Source organism: Perognathus longimembris, chromosome 2 (genome assembly GCF_023159225.1).
Source record: "Perognathus longimembris pacificus isolate PPM17 chromosome 2, ASM2315922v1, whole genome shotgun sequence".
Classification (NCBI taxonomy): domain Eukaryota; kingdom Metazoa; phylum Chordata; class Mammalia; order Rodentia; family Heteromyidae; genus Perognathus; species Perognathus longimembris.
Window position 1 is genome coordinate 28717639 of NC_063162.1, and position 18231 is coordinate 28735869.

Consider the following 18231-nt stretch of genomic DNA (forward strand, 5'->3'; position numbering starts at 1 on the left):
ACTTTGTCTCAAAACAGCGCGTGAACATGTGCGCACACGCGCACGCGCGCACACACACACACACTAACAGCTCAAATATAAAGCTAAAAGAGTTCTTAGAAGAACTCTTAGGGTAAATCTTTTTTTTTTAATTTTTTATTTTTGCCACTTCTGGGGCTTGGACTCAGGGCCTGGGCACTGTGCTCCAAGCTAGCACTCTACCACTTGGCCACTTTCAGCTTTTCCTGTTTATGTGGTGCTAAGGAATCGAAGCCAGGGCTTTGTGCATGCTACGCAAGCACTCTACCACTAAGCCACATTCTCAGACCTCAGGGTAAATCTTTATGGCATAGATTTGGCTGTAGATTCTTGGATGTGATGCTAAATGCATGAGCAACAAAAGAAAAACAAATCAATTTAATTTTATCCCCATGAAAATCTCTCATTCAATGAAGAGTAGTATTTTAAAAAATGAAAAAGATGACCCAGAAAATAGGAGAAAATACTTGCAAATATATATATGGTCTTGTGTCTAGAATACATGAAGAACTCTTACAACTCAGCAACAAAAAGATTACTCAACTCTTACATGGGCAAAGGATTTGAGTAGATATTTCTCCAAAAATAATATTAAAGTGCAAATAAGACCATGAAAGATATTCAGCATTATTCATCATGAGGGAAATGAAAATCAAAACCACAATGACATATCACTTCACACCCAGAAGAATGTCTATATTCCTAGAAAGAAAAAAAAAAGGAAAATAAATATTGTGAAGACGGAGCTGTCTGGGAGAAGCCATACCTGGGAATGTGAAATAGAAAAGCTGCTATGGGAACCAGTTGGAAGGTCCTCAAAAAATTGAATGTAGAATTTACCATATGGCTTAGCATTCCAATCCTTGGCATATAACCAAATACTTAAAAACTTGTAAATAAAGACTTGTTCCCAAATGATCCTGGCATCACTATCCACAATAGCCAAAAGACAAAGCTAACTAAAAGGTCAATTAACTGAGGAATGAATAATCTGACTTAAACTTATTTCTAAATAGCAATGTAGCCAGCTATCAGAAGGAATGATGAGAACTATCTACAGATGAGAATTGTCAGTTCAATTCACTTGCCCATATATTAGCCGGGGTATTTGTTCTTTTGTCGTGGATTTTTTTTTTTTTTTTAGCTCTTTGGATATTAATCCTTTATAGGTCGAATAGCTCAAGATTTTTTTTTTCCATTCTGTGGGTTGTCTCTTATTCTGGTACTTGTTTCTTTTGCTATGCTGAAACTTTTTAATTGGATGTAGTCCCGTTTGTCAAATCATGTTCTTGTTTTTTAGGCATAGTTCTATGTAGAAAAAAAAATTACCTGTATCTATAATTTCCAGGATTTACTCTATTTTTCTGCAGTAGATTTAAAGTATCAGGCCTTATTTTGAGTTACTTGACCTGTTTGGAGTTGATGTTTTTGTTTCTTTGTTTTTGTGTCAGTCCTGGTGGTTGAACTCAGGGCCTGGTTGCTGTCCTTGAGCTTTTGTACTCAAGGATAATGCTCTAACACTTGAGCCACAGATCCATTTTTTACAAGAAGAGAGGGTCGTTTCAACCTCTTGCATGTAGATAGCCAATTCCTGCTTTTCAGTGTATTTTTTGGCTCCTTTGTCTTAAAAATTAATTAAAGACCTCTATGTGGAGCTACAAAATAAACAGAATAGATGTGACGTGGTGGAGTAGGATCACACTCATTTCTTAGTAAGCAGTTGTGCTGTCCTAAAATCCAGTTACATTGTGTGTCCTGGTTCCTGCTTATAGATAACATGCAAAAGATATCACCATTATGAACACAATCACTCTTGGATAAGCAAAGTTTTGTTTTAGTTTATTTAAAATTTGTGTCTTGGTTTTCTTTAAAATTTGCAAGCCAGACAATGTGGTTTAGGTCCGTGGTCCCAGCACTTGGGAGTCTGAGGCAGGAGGATCACAGGTTCAAGGTTGGAGTAGTATAACCCTGTTGCAAACGAACACTTATAACAAACATTTACCAATCTCACCAAAGTAATCAATAGTGGCTGAGATATTATCCCTGATACCTAGAAACCCACACTATAGACCATTCTTGTTTCATTGTACAATATTTTATGGCCTAAAGAAAAGAATAAAACCCCTGAAAATTTTAATTAAAAACTATTTGAAAAGTAAAACGATGTAAATATAAATGTATTTTATATTTATTTATTCATTATGTTCAAATAATTATATGCGTACTCCATGTTCAGATAATATGGATAATACTGAATCATATAGACCAGGACTTGCAGGTTTAAATTCCCAGGTCACCATTAGCATTGTGCATTGCTTAATGCCTAAAATAACATCTAAACAGGAGGCAGGTGCCTTAGGCAAAATGGTACTTAGGTGATTTTAAAGACCTTAATGAAATCAGGTAATTGCTTAGTGAAGCTAAAAATGTTACCTTGGGTTGACTAATCAACAGTTCCACACATCATCATGAATACTTCATTCCCTTCTATCTACATACCATCGAGTTAATAGATGGGTGGCAGGTGTCTAAGAAACCACTTCCTCTGTATGGTAAGCATGCACTCAGGGGACATTTTTTAAACATTTGTTGGGGCTAATTTACAATTAAAGGAAAATCTGTCATGATGCACATTCCATAAGCAACTAAGGAAAGCTAAGCCTTTTGTGGAGTAAACACAAGTTGCAATTCCTGAAAGATTTTGAGAGATGGTGTTTAAAACACTGGGTTTCCTGAGTCCACTAATTAAATAAAAATGGTAGTAGTAACAGGCCACCCCAAATGGTGTCCTTTTCAGTAAACTGGTGTATTATAAAAGCTCCTGACTCACATTGAAGAGTGGGAATTGGACATTGAAATTGCCCAGTCTGAAAGCCAGCCAACCAAAACCACAGAAGCACTTCCCTTTTAAATGTATGCTGGGGGGGGGGGGTGGCGGGGAAGGAGGGAGAAGACATCACTTCTTGCTGTCACCTTCCCTCACCCAACATGCTGTAGCCCAGGTATGGCATACACTTTCCAACACTGGTAACCACCATGACTAGTATTTCTGCCATGTTCCTGGAGCTAGGTGGGATAAGCCATGTTCCTTGTGGCAAAGGTATAGAAAATATAATAAAGGTGTAAGATGTCAGGCAAGAAAAAAAATGTTTCTGTTTTCTTTTGGGGAAGGGCACCCAGTGTTCACTTTTGCTTGGTTATATAATATTTATTAAGGCCACAACACTGCTGTATGTGCAGTCCTCTGTGGGACATGTATGAGTGGGTCCAATAAAATACGATACTAAACAACTTATACAATGGGAACATCAAGAAGTATGGACCACCATTCTTTTTTTTTTTTTTTGGCCAGTCCTGGGGCTTGGACTCAGGGCCTGAGCACTGTCCCTGGCTTCCCGCTCAAGGCTAGCACTCTGCCACTTGAGCCACAGCGCCGCTTCTGGCCGTTTTCTGTATATGTGGTGCTGGGGAATCGAACCTAGGGCCTCGTGTATCCGAGGCAGGCACTCTTGCCACTAGGCTATATCCCCAGCCCTGGACCACCATTCTTAAATGCTTTGAAAGATACACACTATGTTTTATTTGTTTGCTTATTTGTTTAGGGCTGGTCATTGGAGCTTGAACTCAGGACCTGGGTGCTGTCTCTTCGTTTTTTTCACTCACAGCTGGCACTCTACCTCTTAAGCTTCAGTTCTACTTCTGGCTTTTTGGTGATTACTTGGAGATAAAAGAGTCTCACAAACTCTCCTACCAAGGCTGACTTGAAACTGCAATCATCCTATTTCAGCTTCATGGGTAGCCGGATTATAGGAGTGAGCTACCAGTGCCAGGCACAAAGTATATTTTAGGATGTTGTTTCCCCTAGAAACTACAATGGAACAGCACCATAGTTGGCTCAGTAGTTTCCCTAATATAATAGAGTAGCATGCTACAGCCCCCCACACACAAATTTTCTATCCCCTACAATGAATTATAATTCTGGATTTAATGCCAGACTTAAAACAAGACATTAAACAAGAGAAACAGAAACCCCTACATGCCAGGCACATTTGGATTCCCCAAAAGCTGAAGAGGATTCCATATTTCTTTCAAACAAGATTCTGACCTTGGCTGAAAGCTGAAATTTGAAAAAAGAAAAAAAAAATGTTGGCCTTAATACTGACATCTAAAGAAACAAGATTAGTCATTTTCTATTCTTAGTGAAGAAAAAAAAAATCCTGAGAGGAGGGAGGAAGGAGGAAGAGGAAGGGGATGAAATAAAGAAGAAGCAGAGACAGTGAGCAGTGGCTCAAATCTGTATTCTTAGCTATTTAGGATGAAGAGCTTGGGTGGGTGGAGGTGGGATTTCTGTGAGACTCCATCTCACCAATGTCTGCCCTCCCTGGCATCTGTTTGACATCCCTAGTGAGTCACTTGGAGGACTGCAGCCCAGGCTAGCTAGGTCATAAACAAGACCCTACCCCAAAAGTAACCAACAGGAAAAAGAGACTTGTATGGTAGAGCTTTCCAAGTCCAAGACCCTGAGTTCAATCCCTAGTACCAAAACAAAGAAAGAAAGATGGAAGGCACACAATTAAACTATAAAAGAAAAATACAAAGTTGAAACAAAATAATCATCTCCTGCAAGCATTCATGAGTCTGGGAGCTTTCATTAAGGTTTTCCTGTTCATCCTGAGATGTTATCAGGAGTAATGAAAGTTTTCAGCCATAGAAAAGTCTCCTTTCAAATTAGAAAGGCTTCTTGTGAATGGTTAGAGAATATGCATGAAACAAACTGTTTTCAAGTGGGAAGTGGTTCCACTGGCTTTCATATGGAAAACCACCTGAATTGCCAAGGGCTTTCTCCTTCCTTTTTTGTTTTATTTGCTTGGTTTTTTTTTTTTAATTTTTGTTTGCTTTCTTTCTCCTTTCCTTCCTTCCTTGTTTCTCTCTGTCTCTCTATCTCTGTCTCTCTCTGTCTCTCTCTCTCTCTCTTCCCTTTTGAAAGCAGCTACACAGGAAAGTGATCCTTGCTTTGAAAACCTCCAAGCAACTGCTGGGTGCTCCACCATCAAGATCCTCTCCAGGGCAGACAGGAAATGCCTTTGCCAACTCCAAGGTCTCCTTCACACTGCCCTTTGCATTGTAGAGAGATCTCCCTCTTGCAGCTGCAAATCAAAGCACTGACACAAAAAAAGAGAATGGCTACAGCTTTCTTCCTAGCACCCCTTGGGGTCCCATGTGTTGCTGTCTCCTCGCAGGTGAGCCACGCTAGAGGTAGCTGCTGTTTTGTCGACTCTCAGTTGTTGCTTGGGAATTCTCTACAAAGTGCTTCTCCTTGCATTTAACAATAGCAAAAGTGTAGTAAGGAACAAAGTTGGCTTAATAACACAGGCTCCAGCTGGGAATTTCATGAAATAAATGTTAGTACAATATGTGGCTATTTCGGCAAGATGAACTCGCCTATTAGAAGCATCTTGGTGATTGCCTTTCTGTCCCATACCATGGCTATTTACTCCAACCTCAGATTCACAGGATTGTTCATTGTTCGAGTTGTGAAGAGAAATTTAAAAGGTGAGTTTTCTGCATTTACATATTTTCCACAAGACATAACTAGAATGGGAATGAGAGTGCCTTTTATTGCAAGCAAAGTACATTTTCTCCAGAGCCCAAATATTAAAGGTTTTCTTGAATCCCTGCCCTCCATTAACTAGGAGAAACATTCACAGTAATAAAACCGCGACAAAAAATCTTGTCAGCAATGTTGAAAGAGAATAGGTACTTTCACTATCAGAGATGGTTTCCTCTTGTCCCACAAGATGGCTTATCAGCTTTCACTCCGAGAAAACCATAAAAAAAAAAAGAAACCTTACGCAATAGTTCTCTAAATAAAGTAATCCACAACAGGCTAGTCATCCCTTAAAAGTGATGTTGTTTAACGAGTCAAAGTACATCATCCAGCAAAATCAATATCCTATTAAGTTAGAAAGGTTTCTCAATATCAAAGAGCAACGAACTGAATAACTTCAAGTATAAGTACACGACCCAGAGGATTAATCACACACTGTCATGGTGAAATTAGGGCAATTCTTCCAATCATTAACGTTTTGCTTACAAAAATGTGCTTTTCTATTTGTCTTTCTGCTAAATGATAACCGTTTTCAAGTTGAATCTCCTGATAAAAAGAGTTAAAAACAAGACAGAAGCTGTGTTGTAAAGGTCATACATGCTGCTTCAACATGAAATAGCCAAAAGACAAACAAATGAAAAAATGCCTGGATTGTAGGAAGAATTTGTAAATATTCATTGGCAGTCTGTAAAGGGGCATTGTAGAGGAGCTTATGCCAACCTGTGGCCTGAGAATACTGTCTCTCCTCCAGTAAACACAATCTCACCTTTCTTTTCTTCCCCTCCCCCTTTTCTTTGGTTGGAGGCAGTACTGGGGCTTCAACTCAGGACCTTGTGCTCTTGCTTAGCTTTTTGTGCTCAAGGCTGTGCTCTTACTCAAGTCACACTTCCACTTCCATGGTCTTGGTTCTTAAGGACATGTTTAGATTTAGAATATGAGCAACTAGAAGGGAACTGGGGTTAGCTTTATTTATTTATTGCCAGTCCTGGGGCTTGAACTCAGGACCTGGACACTGTCTTTTAGCTTCTTTTGCTCAAGGCTAGCATTCGATCACTTGAGCCACAGCATCATTTCTGGCTTTTTCTGTTTATGTGGTACTGAGAAATTGAAGCTAGGGCTTCGTGCATGCTAGGTAAGCACTGTACTACTAAGCCACATTCCTAGCCCCCAGGGTTAGCTTTAAACTGGAAGACACAGCTAGGTTTCAGAGCTGTCTGCTTTAACACAAGATTTCATCCCCTCAAGTTTTCTAGTGTCATATCAATAAATAAGCTGGTATTTCTCTGCTCCATAGTCATGATACAGTTACTCCCAAGAATAAACATTAACCAGAGGTTATCTCTAGAAATGAGACACACGGAGATTTCAGGATTACTTTAATTCAATATTCGGGCCACAAGTCTCCCATTCTCCAAGATTCTGATACAGACTGTCTGATTCTCAGAGGAGGCTGGTAATGACCTTTGAGACCTGGTAGGAAGTTAAGAGCCCGAGGCTTATGGGAAGGCGAACTCTCCCACTGGATGGCTACTTTGGGCTCCAACGCTGAGGAGATAGGAGGAATAAGGGAAAACAATGGGACATGAACTGGGTTGGGAGTTGTATTCAGATGGATGGGTTGTGTGCAACAATTAAGCCATCTTTGCTTTACAGATGGGAGGACTGAAATAAAGAACTACAACTCCGGGGGCTGGGGATATAGCCTAGTGGCAAGAGTGCCTGCCCCGGATACACGAGGACCTAGGTTCGATTCCCCAGCACCACATATACAGAAAATGGCCAGAAGCGGCGCTGTGGCTCAAGTGGCAGAGTGCTAGCCTTGAGCGGAAGAAGCCAGGGACAGTGCTCAGGCCCTGAGTCCAAGGCCCAGGACTGGCCAAAAAAAAAAAAAAAAAAAGAACTACAACTCCAGCTTGGTGCTGCTGGGTGCTGCCTGTAATACCTTGCTACACAGGAGGCTAAGATTTGCAGACTGTTGTTTGATGCCAGAATAGGCAGACAAATTGGTGAGACTCTTACCTCCAATTAACCAACAAGTACAGGGGGCTGGGAATGTGGCTTAGCGGCAAAGTGCATAGCATGCATGAAGCCGAGTTCAATTTTTCAACACCAAGTAAACAGAAAAAGATAGAAATGGAGCTGTGGCTCAAGTGGTAGAGTGCTAGACTTAAGCAAAAGGAAGCCAGGGACAGTGCTCAGGCCCTGAGTTCAAACAGAGGTGTGGCTCAAATGGTAGAGCTCTTGCCTTGAGCAGAAAAAGCTAAGGGACAGAACCCAGGCCTTGAGTTCAAGCCCCAGTACATTCTCTCTCTCTCTCTCTTTCTATTTCTCCAATACAGATTTTTAAACGTACAGGTTTACCCACACCTCTCTGCTTAAGTATTTAGTATTTTCTCAGAAACCTAATTCACCTACAATCCCTGCCTTTTGGGGCTCTGAGGAGGCAGGATATGATAACTACTAAGAAAAATAACTTTTAAAATGTATTATTATAATGGTGATTACAGAAGGGTTACAGTTTCATAAGTCAGGTAAAGAGTACATTTCTTTTTGGACAATGCTACCCCTTCCCTCACTCCCAGTGTTTCCCTCCCATCCCCACAAACAAGTTGTATAGTTTATTTTCCAGTGTCCAGTGAGTGCCACTGTTGCATTTAAGAACAATGCTTTTTTACTCTTTACCTGAGAATCCATTTCTGTGGAGTCACAGCCCTCCTCGGCCAGGCCAGGAGTAGGGCCCTACTGTCATAGGCCATTCCCCACTCTTCAGTAGCTGGCAGGCTCCGCGAAGACGTAGGCTAACCTAAGGAATTTCTAGACCTCTCCCACGAGTCTGTCTTCCTTTTGGGGGAACATGGAAAGTATGTGTGTGCGCGGAAGGCACAATGACTCTGCTAGGCAGCTGAAGACAGACTACCAATACCCGGGGGACTGGGATTACTTCAGCCCTAATCCTGCTTCATCTTCCCACCCTGGGCTATCCTGGACCCTCCACTCTCCGTTCAGCTATCAGACTTCACCCCTAATTCCTCCTTGGGTGACCTCCGCCCCAGCCCCAGCCCAGGCAGGAGTTCCCGGGAGAGGAGGGGGGTGGAGGGCAGGCTGAGCGCTGGTCCCACAGCCACGTCTCCCAGGAGCAACCTAGGGAAGAGCTCTGCACCTGCGGGAGGGATGGGGAGAGCCACGACTTCCCCTGGGCCAGGGCTGGAGACTGTGCGGGCGTGCGGGGAGCGGCAACTTGGGGCTCCTCCGACGCGGACGCGGCTCCCCGCCGGCTCCGGCCCGGGCTGCTGCGGCGGACGCCGCCGCCGTTGACTCATACGGGCCGAGGACGACGGGCAGGAGAATCGATGCGGCGTGGCACAGTCGGGCCATGTTCGGGCCTTGAACCTGCCTGGCTTGAGGAGCTGGGGCCCTCCCGCAAACACCTACCTTCCCAGCTCTCTGGCAAGCACCCCCCAAAAAAACCCAAGCTCACGTTCCAGGTCCCCATCCCTGGCTAGGGCTCCGGAGAACTCCAGCCCACCAGCTGAGCGCCCCAACTCATTCCAACTGGGGTGCTTCAAGAGAGGGCGTATGCAAGCTTTTTAACCAAACAATAAGACATCCCCACGAGCTCAGTCTTTCCACGGACAGATTTATTTTATAGACAAGTTATTCATTCAGAAAAAAATACTAGTGTGGCCATAGTTTTTTTTTTTACAGTGAACAATTTTATGTACATGTTATGGACATTGTTTGATATAAAACAATATCTACAATCTACTTACACTTAAGCTACTAGGTCCAGTTTGTCTGTGATTAATTTTAACCACTGATGAGTCAGTATCTCTGCCTGCGGGACTATCCTCTTAGCACCTTGGTCAAACAGGTCCTAAGTGATAGGAGGAAAACAAGCCCTCCCGTTTTGTTTTGAACTTTCCCTTACAAAAAGAATGCACATCTTCCAGACAAGATCTCTCAAGTGGATTTGGATTTATTAAGGCCCCAGGTCTAGAAATGTTCTAAAAGAATTGTTTTCTTTCAAAGTTATCCCAGGGCTGTCTGTCCATGACCTACCTCTGGATTGAAATTTTTCCTTTGCTTTTCTATCAAGTAGGATATAACAATTATAGAAAAGTCATTCACCTAGTAGAGCACCTAGTAAAACCTTTAAGGTATAACTTAAATTTTTTAACAAGTTCAAAATTACTTCTTATAAATAGAAACAATTTTCTTTTCTTAAAAAAAGGGGGTATGAATTTCAGTCACTATATCAAAATGTAAAAACAATATGGACATCATTTGTTAAGTGAAAATTAAGGTTTCAATGGAGGTTTGTTAATTAGCCAGTGCACCAAATATTCTGGGTGTCCAGAAAACAGCATATCATGGATTTCCATTTTTTATACAGTTTTCCAGTTCTTCTGTGAAGAATGTTAACTCCCAAATCCAGTTTTCAGAACATGTCAGTGACCATCATCCGGCATTAAAGTAGCCTTTATCACCCTCGATGTCCACTTCCTGATCAGAGTCCTCTGAAACCTCGGAGTCCAGGTCTTCGTGAGAGGTAGGGGAGGGGGAACACTGAGAGCTATCCAGTATCGCACCTTTATCCTGTTCACTGGGCAAGTCTTGTCCCTGGTCAGAAGGGTTGTCCAAACTTTCCAATTCATCCTTTTTATTGCTTTGAGGGTTCTCCTGAAGGAAGCCAATAAAAATGGAGACTGGTAAGATCATGAAACATGTGGAGGTAGAAGATGTCTTCTCTTCCTGCACTATCATTTAAATTTTAGTTTATCATGTGTTTTCAGCTATGAATCTTTTTATTCAGAAAATGCCTATTTGTGATTTCTCGTTTGAAAGAAGTTACAGCACATCTGAGAAGATTAAACTCAAGCCAGATAAGAATTATAGTAATTGAGTCATGAGGCCACAGGTCTCAAAAGTTTAGGGGAGGAAACCTTGGGTCACTTCACATGCACAGTATCTTAACTATTTAAACCTTGCCAGTTAACAAAATCTTCTAGACATTTTGTAAAGAAGAATGTTAAGGGATAGGGTTATACAATGCATAAAGTCTTAGGTTAAACCCTCCAAAAGAAAAAAAAACCACTTGAGTGATGAATTAAAAAGAAAGTCTCAGATACTGGATTGAAACATTTTTTGTTCATTTTCTAGAATAAACCTATGAGCATCTATGTGTAAAAATCTTTTAGGCAAACAAAAAAATTGTCATGGCAAATAAAAATTGCAAAACTGGATGAACATTTGAGAAGGGAGACTACAATTTGCTTAAAATCTAGAGCAGATTTTAAAAAATTATTCCCATATTATATAGAAGCCACTATTTTCAAAAGTCCCTGATAAACGAGAGTCCAGTCCAGCTTTTGAACAAGCACTAGTGAAATTTTCATCATGGATTTGTCTAAAGTGGATATAAACATTACATAGAAACCTGATTTGCTGCAAAAAAAATTCTAAAAACAAGACTATAAAATAATAGTCACCAGGTTTGCAGCTTATGTAACAAGCAGATACACAAGGATAGAAAATGAAAAAAAATCTGCAAATATACAAATCATGTTGGAATAATTAAGTTACCATTATTTATCTTATGTTTCAAAATGGTTTTTGTTTTTGATGTTGTTTTGGGGAAGACCATCTTGTACTTAATGAAAAAGTAATGAATAATCAATTTTAAAACCAATGTTAAATTTCCTTACTTGTATTACTGTTTCAAAAGTTATTATTTGAAAATTCATATGTACAAATGAGCACTTCTCAGATAACTTTGAAAATATCCAGACTAGGACATCAAAAACAAATTTTTAGCTTTAAGTCAATACAGCTTCTTTAAAAACCAAATTAGCCTTTGCTTTTTTATTACATATTGCATAACAAGGTCACTGGGAGAAAGACTGTTAAAAAGTTTAAGATACTTTTCAAGCAGGCTTGGATATTTTCCTACATATTTTAAGATTCCTTTTAAGAGGTGGCATTAGATAGAAAAATGGTTTTCAAACTCTTTGATATTTAATTCTTCTAAAAAACAGCACAAACATGACTTAAAGGTGTTTGTGTCTTTATATTTACCTTTGAGTTCTGCCTAGGTTTATTATGGCTGTGTAAATAAAAGAAACAATTTTCTCCCAAAGATAACTGCTTAAGTCATTTACTGTCAATTACTTTATCTTTCCTGCCTTAATTAGATAAACAACATATGGGGTTTATAAAACAATTAGTCTGGAGTTTTACTAGCCAGTGTGTGAAAACCCAGGCATAATTGATATAGGAACCGCATTAGGTGCTTTTAGCATTACTGCCACCTGAGCAACTCATCCTGCATTTCAGCAGGACTATTTGCCTTTTTAATCAAGGTGAAGAGGTTAAATAGCCTCTCAAATGACTTTTGTATACAACCCATCACAGGCTTTGTACTGAGATAACATGATACAAATATTTATTTCTATAGAAACAGAATCACGATGTCCATACCTGTTTTAGTCTCCTCCACTTAGCCCGCCGATTCTGAAACCAGGTTTTGACCTACCGGAAAGAAAGAAAACTTGCCAAGTGTCCAAAATCCCGTGAGACGGGGAAGAAGGGGAAAAAAAGACTAGGCACCAACCCGCCAGAGCTCAGACACCTTTTGGAACATGCCCGAGCTCCAGGAATCTACCCTAGAAGCCTGCGGAGTGGGGGGGATGGAGGGGGAGCGGAGTAGGGGGGCTTGGGGAAGAGGCTCGGATGGGGGATGCATTTATTTACCTGCCTCTCGCTGAGCTGCAGCATCTTGGCCAGACGCTTCCGTTCGGGAGGGGAGAGGTATTTCTGGGTCTCAAACTTCTTCTCCAGTTCGATAGTCTGGTCGTTGGAGAACCTCACCTGGCCGCCTTTCCTTTTATGTAGTGGCCTCTGCAAGAAGGGGCTCCAGAGCAAAGGTTTGCCTGAAGGAGAAAGAAGGAAGAGGTTAGTAATGGCCCTGGAGTAGCCTGGGAAGCCACCCAACGAGATACATTCAAATCACAATCACATTGTCCTAAAAGCACACATCCAGACACACACTGACACGCAGAGACAGGGCTAAACTGTACATGCACTGAGCACCCTGTCCACTCAGAGCAGAGCCCTGTAGGCAACCACTACACCTAGGGGCTAGTTACAAATTCCCAAAAGTATGCCCTCTCCTACAGGCTGGGCTTAAAACACCTTGATCCTCTTTTACCAGTGGCTCTGGGATAGAAGCACAACGTTTTGCACCCTTTAGTCTCCACCCTTGGTGAGCTGTATTTCAGTGTGCACTCTGCGGGGGGGAGCCGGACCCTTAGACTATTCAAAACCCGGCTGTGCAGAAGCGCGCGGGGCCAGCACCCAGCGTAGGGCTGCGCATGGTGCCTCCAATCCTGGCGGGAGGGCGTCGTGGCCACCTCTGATTTCACACCCCGCCGGCGGGGACGGCCGGTTAAAGCCACCCCATGGGCTATGGCAACATTTCCGTCAATGTGTTTCCTGTTGGTCTATCTAAAAAAAAAAAACTTTTGCTTCCTCCTGCGTGGTCCCAGCAGTCACCCAAGGAAACCCAGGGCGCGCTCTGTGAAAACGTTCATTCCCCGGCCCAAGCCAGCTGGGGGTCTCTCTCTCTTCTTGGCCCCATAGGGGATCAAAAGCCACGTCGGAGCCCGGGGCACCAAACCTCGGAGGGTAACATTTAAAAATACAAACACCAAAAGGTTTTCAAACACAAAACTATTATCTTGCGTCCGTCCCCAAACTAATGATGAAGAGGGAGGGAGGGAGGATTGAGCCAGAGGCTGCGCTATCATGTTTATACCAGGAAGTTAGCTAATTAAGATATTAGTCGCCTTCAAGGTTCCTTTTACTAACAGAGTTGACTTAAATCCCTGATAGCCCAGAGGAGCTCCCGATTTTCTTATTTACCCTAGGGCTTCAGACCCCAAAGGCGCCAAGGGCCACTTGGAGCCACAGTGGTGACTTATTAGGGCGTACACTGAAGGCACAAGGGGCCAGTAGCCTATGTGCTCATGTTATCTGCTTTCAAGCTGGCGCTCTGGGTCTGCACTTTCTTACGGCGAAAAGAAGTGGGTCAGGCTGTCTGTCCTTAGGCCTGAGTCTAAACTCGATTAAAGTTGGCTTTGTTGTTGTCTTGTTTTGTTTTTTACTCGAGATTTTGCTTGCGTCAGGCTTCAGGCTGGTTCAAAACAGCCTCAAAAAAAAAAAAAAAAAAAAAAAGGAAGCAACTGGTTATTTTAGCTGCCATAAAGTCACATCCCACACAGAGGAAATGAACAATATCAGAAAAACGGATCCTGGCTATCAGAAGTCGAGTGTTTCCTGAATTTGTCTGTATTGAGGATGTCGATAAAATAATCAGCAGCGTGCACTACTCCGGGGGAAGGGTCTGCTTCGTGCAGCCAGGAAAACACTTAACAGCTTCTGAAACCAGATTTACTCCTATCGAGAACTCAAGATTTCCTGTATGAACGGAAAGGGTCAGGCTCTTTCACTGCACAAGCTTGTTGAACCAAGTCCAGCCCTGAAACCACCCGGGTCCCGGGCAGCGATCAAACCCGGCCTGGGGCGCCACGACGCCCACTTCCCCGTCCCTCTTGTTAAGGGGAGAGGGATGCTGACCCAGGCGACACTCGTGGCCAGAGATGCCCTCCGCCACCAGCCCCCAGCAGCCGGCGCCCCTTGCTGTCTCCCAGGTCCGCGCGCGTCCCGACGCCTGCAAAGCGCAGGAAAACCAATCTGAGTCACAGTGCGGTCAGCGCCGGCCGCGCGCCGCCAGGGCCCGCGCCTCCTGTCCCCGCGCGTGCCCGAGGGGCCACTTTTTCCAGAGCTTTTGCCACAACTTTCTATTGCCTCGCCTCCGCGTCCCCGCCGCCGCCCGGGCGCTGCCACCTGCCGGGTGGCGCCTTCCCTGTCATCGCCCAGGCCGGTTGGCCCCGCCGAGACCCGACCACCTTACCCAAGGGGTCGTGGCGCAGCAAGGCGTGCGTGTAGTCGTTCACCGTCCTCGGGAAGGGGTACAGAGGGCCTCCGAAGCCACCGGGGCCATAGGCAGCGGCCAGCGCGGCGGCCGAGGGGTGCGGGAAGGCGGGATGGATCGGCGTGGGCTCGTACACTGGGGTCCGGTAGGAGGACACGAGGCTGGTGAAGGAGGAGTTGGGGGACGGCAGCGTAGGGGTGGGCGTGGGCGCAGTGGGCCCACGGCCCAGGATATCCTCGATGTAGAAGGGAGTCGGGTGTGCGGGCTGCAGCAGTGGCGTGGGCGCATACAGCGGCACCCCCACTGCGCCCGCCGCAGCCGCCGGCCCGGGGTGTGGGTATTGCATGGCTCCGCCGCGCTCCAGCCCCTCGGAACGCTGCCCGCCCGCGCCGCGGCGCTACATTTATCCGCACTCCGGGTCCCGGCGATAGGCTCCTCCGGCCGCGGGGTGGGGCCGCGCTGGCTGGCCCCTTCCTGCCGCCTGGCCCCGCGGCCAATGGCGCTGGGTCCCGGGCGCCACCTCCCGCCCTTACCCATGGCCCGCCCCCGCCGTCCGAACTCCCCGCCCCCGAGACGCGCCGGCTCCAGGCCTCCGGGGATCCTGCGTCGGGTGTCCCGCCACCGCCGTCGCCACCCAGGATTCCAAGCACCGGGACCGGGGCACCCACCGGGACAGGCTGGCTGAGGGCCTCGGAAGAAGCGCAGTGCCAGCCGCGGCCAGGAGCGCGAGGGTTGGAGCCCCCCAGCAGGAAGGTACAGCTGCGGAACTTCAGGGGCGCTGTCCGGGCGTGGGCCCCGGGCTAGGGCCGCGGGCGTCGGCGGGTGAGCAGGTGGCTGGCCAGGCCGCACCTTCGCAGGCCGAGAGCCCTCCTGATCGGTCGGGGCGCTCCCTGGAATAACGGTGGCACTTACAATTTCCCTCGGCATCTCCCGACCCCATAGCTGTCGAGGGCGCTGGCTTCCTTCGTCGGCTCCAGCGAAATGAACCTCGGACCTCAGATGCGTCCATCGGCATACCGACGACTGGACTTCAGGTGCTTGGAACTCTGGGCTGCTCAAGCCTGTTTCGTTTTGGGGGATCCCGGGCTCAGACACTTTCCTAGGGTGTTGGGAGGAACCTGGGTCCTTAAGGTGCCAGGCTGGAGGTGATGCAATTGTTTCACTTGCCGACAGGGCACAGATGGGGAACCCTAAACTCCCGATCCCTCTCCCCCGGCCCTGGGGGTCGCAGCGCGCTTCCTCTGTTTCGCACGTGTTTTCCATCGTAGCGGTGGAGCTGTTCCGTGTGGCCTAGTCCCTGGGCGGCTCCACTCGCCTCAGGGGCAAAGGGGCATTTTCTTGATTGACGCCCTCCTGCGGTCATCACACCTCGCCGGGAGCAGTTTCTGCTAAGATACTCTTATTAATTGAAAAAAAAAAAAAACTTCCCTGGATTCTACCTACCTACCTACCTATTCACTTATTTTAATTTACGTCTTGGAACTATTCCTTCACCTGAACTGGGCAGAAGTAGGATGAGGAGAGAACTGGAAGCTGGGGCACTTAGGTTCAGGTTGACTTCCAACGTTTTGTTGTATGATGGCAGTGACCCCATCCTCACCGAGACAGGAAATGAAATTAACACAATAACATATTTGTGCTAAGAAGGAGACGGGCATGAGCAAAGATCCGGAACTATAACGAGGAGGCGGCTCCTACTAGAGGTGGGGAGGGGTGCATTAAGGAAGGGAACGGCTTCCCCAAGGAGAGGATGTTTGAAAAAGCCTGCTGTGAGAGAACATTCCAAGACCAGAGAGCAGCACGCGAAAGTTTCGGCTAACACAGCTTTGGAAGGTCTTTTCCTCTAAAATATTAGGGACTTGGCCTAAAGTTTCCTATTTAAGAGGATGGATTCATAGATAACTATTAGAATCTCATGGGGGGAGGTGATATATCACTTGTTATTCTGTCACATGAACTATTTCTAGAAGGGTGACTATAACAGAAAATAACATTGGTTGCCCATGGATGGAAAACATAGGCCTTTTGAAATTTTAGAAAATTAAACTGTCTGTGGCCCATTCCCAGTATAAATGAGTCCTTGAATTAGTGCCTGCATCTAGGTCTAGAGTAGGAAAGGCAGATGAGCGATGAGCTCAATGATGTCTTGTGCCAGAAACTGTGGAGAAAAAGCAGAAGCTTCCACTAGTCAAACATAGGGTGATTTAAACTTCAAAAGAACATTATGCAGCTGGACGCCTGTGATTCATGCCTTTAATCTTAGCTACTCAGGAGGCTGAGATCTGACTGTTATCTCCAGTAAACCACAGAATAGCCCCGGAAGTGGAGGTGTGACTCAAGTAGTAGAGTATACCAGCCTTGAGAGGAATAAGGAAAAGGACAACGCCCACCCGAGTTCAAGCCCCACTTACTGGCACACACACACACAAAAAAATTATAAATCAACACATTCGTGAGTCCATAAGAATACTTAGAAGATAGGAACCAGAAAAATGCCAGCTGGCAAATATGGATAATTTGCTGTAGTGGGAAGACTTCCCTTAGTTACTTAGTACACTCTTTAGAAGAGAGCACTGTTAACCACTACAAATACTGAGTAAAACACAAAAGGTTAGGATTTCACAAGGTCTCACAATATCATCTCAATGGATTAGATTTTGGGTTCAAAAAATCCCTGACTTTTGGGAGAATAATAGGAAAAATATGAATTGTATGTAGAAGACCAAATTAATACTGTCTTCGGTGTATATTGATGGTGTGAGTCATATTGGAAAATATCTTTATTGGAAATCAGAATAAAGTGAAATATTTAGGCATGATAGGTCATGATCTCTTACTTCCAAATACTCTGATGTACTTATATCTGCCCATACTTACATTTACTATATGTCTGTGAATCTAGACATATGAATAAAGAGGAAGATAAACAAAATATAGTTAGTAGTTGAGTGAGTTCTTAAAGCAAATACAGTAGTGTTGTCCTATAACTTCAGCTTTTCTGTACCTTTGAAAGTTTTCAATAGAAAAAAAATCAGTATGATTTTTATGTTAAAAAATGAAAGTACCCCTTCACTTTTTTAATTTGGTGGTACTAGGATTTGAAATTGCTTGCTAGGCAGGTGCTCTACCAGTGAGCCACACATCTAGATAACTCTCACCACCTTACTTTTTAAAAGTTAAAAATACTTGAATTATTCATTAGGTCTGCATATAATTTTTTCTTGGAAACCACCAGTGAAGGGGTTGGGGATACTCAGACTGATGTTTGCCAAGTCCACCAGTCATCATTTTCATCACGTAGCCTAATGGGGACTAAGAAAGGACAGCTATCTAAAGTCCAGGTGTGCCTCAAAAAGTTATACCTGAATCCAAGTGCCAGTGGCTTATACCTGTAGTCCTAGAAAGCTGAGATCGATCTGAGGATCTTGGTTGAAGACAGCCCAGACAGATCTGATAGACTCTTATCTCCAATTAACCAGCAAAAAAGCCAGAAGTGGATCTGTGGCTCAAAGTAGAGAACCAACCTTGAGTCAAAAAGTCAAGTGCTGGGCTGGGGATATAGCCTAGTGGCAAGAGTGCCTGCCTCGTATACACGAGGCCCTAGGTTCGATTC

The 18231-nt window shown here is 44.5% G+C and overlaps 1 protein-coding gene and 1 long non-coding RNA gene across 2 annotated transcripts; one reads left to right on the forward strand and one right to left on the reverse strand.

The window, feature by feature from the left end:
- The first annotated feature begins 251 nt into the window (after nt 1-251).
- LOC125346273 lies at nt 252-9453 on the forward strand. Its single transcript, XR_007209892.1, has 3 exons — nt 252-262; nt 1846-1849; nt 9317-9453. It is a non-coding gene; the product is annotated as an uncharacterized LOC125346273 (long non-coding RNA).
- Nucleotides 9454-9675: 222 nt separating this feature from the next.
- Nucleotides 9676-14999, reverse strand: Hhex (hematopoietically expressed homeobox). Its single transcript, XM_048338692.1, has 4 exons — nt 14598-14999; nt 12377-12555; nt 12104-12154; nt 9676-10306 (listed from the first exon to the last, which is right to left on the reverse strand). The coding sequence occupies exons 1-4, from the start codon at nt 14962-14964 to the stop codon at nt 10085-10087; spliced, it is 819 nt and encodes a 272-aa protein (XP_048194649.1). The 5' UTR covers nt 14965-14999; the 3' UTR covers nt 9676-10084.
- Nucleotides 15000-18231: the final 3232 nt, after the last annotated feature.